The sequence below is a fragment of the Populus euphratica genome, unplaced genomic scaffold, assembly GCF_000495115.2.
Source record: "Populus euphratica unplaced genomic scaffold, PopEup_1.0 scaffold57.1, whole genome shotgun sequence".
NCBI classification, from domain to species: Eukaryota; Viridiplantae; Streptophyta; class Magnoliopsida; order Malpighiales; family Salicaceae; genus Populus; species Populus euphratica.
The window spans coordinates 123,727-129,682 of NW_011499919.1; the positions used below are offsets into that span (position 1 = coordinate 123,727).

The 5,956-nt window shown below is 38.0% G+C and overlaps 1 protein-coding gene across 4 annotated transcripts; it reads right to left on the bottom strand.

Moving 5' to 3' along the window:
• Positions 1 to 739: 739 nt before the first annotated feature.
• LOC105134915 (zinc finger CCCH domain-containing protein 22) lies at positions 740 to 5,234 on the bottom strand. Of its 4 annotated transcripts, none has more exons than XM_011039501.1 (10): positions 4,862 to 5,234; positions 3,288 to 4,490; positions 3,045 to 3,203; positions 2,756 to 2,941; positions 2,567 to 2,661; positions 2,231 to 2,479; positions 1,998 to 2,151; positions 1,596 to 1,820; positions 1,406 to 1,495; positions 740 to 1,280 (listed from the first exon to the last, which is right to left on the bottom strand). In XM_011039501.1, exons 2-9 carry the CDS (start codon positions 4,277 to 4,279, stop codon positions 1,423 to 1,425), a joined length of 2,133 nt encoding a protein of 710 aa, XP_011037803.1. In that variant the 5' UTR covers positions 4,280 to 4,490; positions 4,862 to 5,234; the 3' UTR covers positions 740 to 1,280; positions 1,406 to 1,422. The 4 variants fall into 4 exon arrangements, with proteins under 4 accessions (XP_011037803.1, XP_011037806.1, XP_011037805.1 ...); XM_011039504.1 differs by having other exon boundaries at positions 3,045 to 3,196; positions 3,287 to 4,490; XM_011039503.1 differs by having other exon boundaries at positions 2,762 to 2,941; positions 4,862 to 5,233.
• Between the last annotated feature and the right edge of the window lie 722 nt (positions 5,235 to 5,956).

Here is a 5,956-nt window from a genome sequence, read left to right on the forward strand (position 1 = left end):
CTTTGGAAGGACAGTGTCTTTGCCAGTTCTTGATTGTTAAAATTACTCTCCGAACAGCTAATTGCATGTTAACCGAGACAAGTTCCAGGAGTAAACATTGAATCCACTGTGAAATAGTTTCTTGAATGTTGCTTGCAGTCAATATTTTCTCCTAAATGCCCTTAATCTCACGTTCAATACAAGTTTTAGCATTTCAAGTGGAATCAATGGTGAAATTATATATAGAAAAAAACACTAAAAAAAAAGCTACATCAGATGACGACAATGGTTTGATTTAGTCCCGGAACAAGATAACATAAAATCCATGATTTGATTTAGTCCCGGAACAACATAAAATCCAACCGATGGATGGAGCTCTAGACCACGTTTCCATGGGATCCACTTTGTTTCATCGACAGATCATTAGATCTCTCAAAGATTAAAACTGTTTTTCTTCTTTATTTTAATTATTTTTCTAGTTAATTATAAATTTCAATTATTTTCTTGTTTAAATCAGTTTTATACCTAATTAAAACAGTTGTGATGCTAAACATCATATTATTATTTTTTAATATATATATATATATAAAAGGTTTTCTATAAATAAAATATAAGAGATTTTCAATAATTCTCTTTAGTCTTTATGACAACTTCGGAGCCTAGAAAGCCTAATTTTCATCTTAGCTATACGCTTAAATTCAACGTGACGAGAAAGTTGACAAGTGAGAGCCTGTTGGTGATGGCAATTGTAGAACTGTTGCTGCGGAAGGGGAACAGTGTCAGTCCTCATTTTCATCCACGTAGATGTTGATAGATAAGTAGTATATAGATTCTCTTATCTCTGGGGTTCAGCTTCTGCTGTACAAAGATTTGATTATACCCTAAAAACAACACAAACTAACACTAAATATGAGCTTTCTTTGTTTCTTCTAGGGTAGAGACAGGAGTGGTGAAAAAAAGGGAAAGGGAAAGAAATTACAGTTCCATGAAATTACAACTTGCAACTACACAATGTGTGATTCTTCTTCTTTTTTCTTTGCTTTCTTTACCTGTGGTCCAACTTCAACTACTGATGAAATGAAATGAGTGATGACAATGGTACAACAACGAAAGGAATGGCTGACCCGCTTCCTTTTCTCCCTTTCACGTATGCAATTTGTATGGTAGTGAGTAGTATAGTATTAATGGTGATGATGGCGGCAAGATATGGTGAAGGTCGCGCTAGTACCGGTGGTGGTGATGTTTCAATCTCTACATAATATTTGATGTGAGTTCTTGTTTGGTTACACTTCTCAATCTTCCTGTAAATTTACAAGAAAAAAGCCAAAGCAAGACCAACCAAACCCCATTAAAAATACAAATCATAACTTGTATGCATATGAAGCTAAATAAACGTGTAAAGGAATCCAAAGTTTCAATAATTTACCTATAGGCACAGAAAAGCTAAATTCCAACAGGGCAGGTAGGTCCGTCTGTGTTGGCATACATCCCTATTGCTCCATGCCCAGATGAAAACCTAGAGGGCAAAAGAATCAAATCATGTCAACAAGCTTGTCACATTGTCTTCAATGTTCTTTTAACAAATCATTTATACATGCAGGCATTTTCATTGTTACCTAGGCATTTGGCAATTGAAGGACTTGAAGGATGCCATTTCTAGTGAAGAATTAGGAGAGATTAGACTTGTAGTGACCAAATTATTGTTAGCAGAAGATGACGCTGGGATGTTAGCATCCTTTTCATGAGAGAGGTCAGGAACTCCATGGATGAAGGCAGAGTAGTAGTCCCCGGAGCCTTTGGTAGGAGATGCAAAGGGACTATCAGGGAGGTTGTGCTCCAAACTGTGTCATCAACGATAAGATTCATTATACAAACTCTAACTAAACTGGAACGTTTCAAGAATTTGAAACCATGGACCAAAACAGAAATTAGATGCAAATCCTGTGCAAAAATATGGTGGTTACTATTCGAGGTTGCCTTATTGTTTATAGCTAAATGCAAAAGGATTGGCGTATTACCTTTCTTGTAAATCGCAGTCTTCACCATGGGAGCTCTCTTTACCACTGCCATTCTCTTCACTGCTAGTACATTCTTTCACAGAATTAGCATTTGGTATCTGTTTTTCAGTTGCGGCCGCCACTGAAATGGCTGGCATTGGGCTACAACAATTTTCTGCAAGAAAACAACCCAGAGTTAGGTTGTAAAGCTCAATTTTTTTACATGTATAGGAAGGACTAGAAAAGAGGTGTACCTTGTGGAACTTCTGTGTTGCTGTGGAGTGGAGGAAAGGCAAGAGATTGATTGAAAATATTTGGAGAGTGAGTGGGAGAGGGGACAGGGCTGCCCGTGGAAAGAGCCCTGTGATGATGTTTCTTGACATCAAGAAGCTGCAAACTCATCAATCTTCTACTTTGAAGCTCAAGGGCTTGCTGCAAATCTGCTTGCTCCTCTAGCTTCCTCCTCCACAACATGTCTTGTGTGTTGTAAAACATTCTTGCACCTGAATAAAGAGAATGATACAAAAACTGAACAACAATGTGTAAAGTGCAAAACAGACTTGGACTGTTGCATTGTTTGCATTGCTTACCAAGTTGGAGGTCAAACGGATCTCTTGAATCAAGGCCAGTAGGAGTGCCACATGGTGAGAACTCACCCCTCTCAGCCTGTTGCTGCTGTTGCTTCCTGCAAGCAACAGAATCATACAAGTAAGAAGAACTCCAAGGCATATCTAAAGCTTGTAGAAATTTTAACTTAAGTATACAGTGAGATAGAATGCCTGTACTTGTCTGGGACTTTGCCTTTCTCTTTATAAGGCTTAACAAGCACCCTTGCATCACAAACAAAATGAGGGTTCCCTTTGGCCAATATTATCTTCACTGTCTCTGGATACACAAAGGTAACAAATCCAAACATCCTCTTCTGCTGATAAGGAATCCTCACATCTTGCACTGGCCCATAAATACTTCAAAAAACAAAACCAAAATGATTAAGCAAGGAAGCTTTCTGGTATGTTCATCTTGCAGAAAACCAAAAAAAACAAAATAAACCAGGTTGAGAAAATGAACCTGAAGTAATTTGACACATCTTCCTCTCTAAAAGTGCTATCAGCAGGGAAAGTCAAGTAGATCTGCCTGGAAGCAGGATTAATCAAATCATTCCTATCAAGCCTAGATCTTGCAAATTTGTGCATGTCCTCCCCCATCATCAAAGCAGCAGCAGCAGCCCTGCAGAAGAAAGACAGGGAGATCACAAATCAATTGACACTAAAAAAATTGACACGTTTTTTTTCAAACGAACTCAATAAGTACCTCTGGCTATCATTTTGCTGTTGTTGAAGAAGAAAGTTCATGCTTTTCGGAGAGTAAGGAAAAGAAGCAGCAGAGCCACCCATGAGCTGAGAAGCAGCAGCTAACCTTTGCTGTTGAGCAGACTTGGATCTAAGCAACTCATGGCACTGGTCCATCATATCAATCTTGTTGTTACCATTAGGCGAACCCACGACAACACCTGCACCATCAGATTCTCCAAGCCCACCGTGAACAAACCTACAGTTACTTCCATTCTTACAGTACCCTCTAGCAAAGTAAAGGCAAGGTCTCCACCCAAAGCCTGAATTTGGATCCTCAGACCCCAAAACATCACTGACAGAACAGCTCCTTCTGTGCACAGACCCACCCCAGTAAGAAGGAAACATCATAGAATCACTAGCACCAGTAGGACTTGATAAAGCATCAAGTTGAGAGTAAAAAAGATCTGAACTTTTTGGACCAAGATTTGCTGAATTGTCATTCAAGAATGAAAGCTGGTCTTGGAGCTGAAACTCATCCATCAAATCAGACTCTCCTCCACCTCTTACTCCATTAGCATAGAAAGGAACAGAAGCAGGATTGAGTGAACTACCATTAGGACTAATCAAGTCATCAGGGTTTGGAAGGTCACTCCAAGAAGAAGAAAAATTTGATGAAGGGTTTGGGATAGTAAGTGAAGGTGGGATATTAAACCCCAGTCTTGAAGTTGAAGAAGATGAATTCTGTCTTGAGATGGTTATTGGGTTGCTTGAATATAGAGGCGAAGGGGGCGAAGGACTTTTAGAAGGGTTTGTTGGAGAGCAAAGTCCTAGTTCTTTCCTCGCTTTAAGGATCACTGAGTGAACAAGTGCTTCTGGTCCAAAAGCTAACCTAATCATTTCCTTTTCACCATGGTCTTGAATCAAAAGAAGACCCATGATTTTTGAAGCATTTTCTGGGTCTAGGTTTTGGATTCTTGAGAAAACTATTCTTGTTGCTTCATAACCATCCATGGTACCAGCAGTAGCGGTGAATAGAGAGTTGGTACTATGTTTCACACCAAACCCCACCTCTCTTACAAAACCTTTTGCAGTAGTAGTTGTTTTGTCTATGCTAATAGAGACTTGTTTTCTTCCTTCTCTCTCTTTTTCTTGCCTTGTGAGAGAGCAAGTTTTGTGTACTCTCCTCTACAAGTAAAACTTCTTTCTCAACCACAAACCCTACCTACCACCATCAAAGAAAGAGTATTAGTAGCAGCTAACACTAGCACTAGTAGTAGTATTAAAGCAGTTATCTTTCTCCCACTCCTGCAAAACCCAGGAAAAGGAAGGTAAAGAGAAGATAAGAAAGATTTCAAAAGGAGAGTATTCTCGTGCGGTTGATTAAAAGGTGGCTAACGATAACCGCACAAAGAAGAAAGAAACTAAGAAATACTCTTAGTAGTTGCCTTCGTTAAAAACAACAGAAAAGAGAAACAAAACGAAAAAATCTTGCCGTTGAATTTCTCTATAACGCAAGCCAAGAATGCCACAGAAACAGTAACAAAAGAAGAAGTGTGATAGTAACTCAGCTCTAGTCAGGACAGTAAAACTTACCCATGAAGAAGGCAAGGATCTTTTTCATATTTTCTCACTTTCGATGGGGTTTTTTCCTCTCTCAAACTTGCTACAAAAGCCAGACCACCGCCATCTTACGAGGCTGATTGGCAGGAGCTACTAGCAGCAGCAGCAGAGAAACCATCAATTGATTCAGTGGAGGCAGCTGCTGCTTGGTGTTTTGGGTTCTGGGCTTATTAGTAGACAGTCAAAGCTATATTTCTATATCTACACACTGTCTTATAGTAGCTCTCTCTCTCTCTCTCTCTCTCTCCCTCTAAGCGCTTGGGCACTGTCTCTCTTGAAGATTATAAAAACATGGACCCAAGAGAGTGCGGAGAGTGAGAGCGTGTGGGGAGTTGGGTCTTTTAGGTGTTTTGAGTGGATCCAGATCTGTGCTTCAAATAATGCACGTTCTTGCTCCATACCCCTGACCTGACACACCATGGAACTCTTTTCTTTTTCAAGAAAATTTCTTAGGGTTTTCTTGATTGCCCACTTGATCATGTAGATTGTGTATCATACGCGCTGACGATGAGTATCTTGTTCATTTTGCGGGACGCTTTTTGATATGATATCACCATGTGTGGTGATTGGAGAGTGTGACCACCATTGTTTCTGCCTTTATTGTCTTTTTGATTGATTCATAATATGTTTTGTGTTATGGGTTGGTGTTCTTGGATAGTTAATGCCAAGTTGTCACTTGCCTGACATCCCAGTTCCATTGCGCGGATTAGGGCTAATTCAAATTTTTATATCAATTTATAAACAAGCATATGTTTTTAAAAAATAAAATTATATAAAAATTAAATTTCAACCCACTCACTCTCTCGGTGTAATTTAAAACTATTTTTTAAAAAATATTTTATTAAAATAATATTTTTTATTTTTTTAAAATTATTTTTCTCATCAATATATTAAAAATATTAATTTAAAATAAAAAAATTATTTTTTAAAAAAACTCTTTTAAAATAAAAAAACAAACATGATATTGATAATATTATTTTAATGCATCTTCTAAAGTATTTATTTCCCTTTTTAATTTTAAAGAATTGATGTAATAACTAAGAAACTATATTATTTTCTTAAGTATTG

Bases quoted from the DNA above. Each gene is read 5' to 3' on its own strand.
- LOC105134915 (XM_011039501.1), bottom strand. From the start codon at position 4,279: ATGGATGGTTATGAAGCAACAAGAATAGTTTTCTCAAGAATCCAAAAC. The intron at 2,480-2,566 runs GTAAGCAATGCA...CTCTTTATTCAG, and splicing joins TCCGTTTGACCTCCAACTTG to GTGCAAGAATGTTTTACAAC. The intron at 1,821-1,997 runs GTAATACGCCAA...TTGATGACACAG, and splicing joins GACTGCGATTTACAAGAAAG to TTTGGAGCACAACCTCCCTG.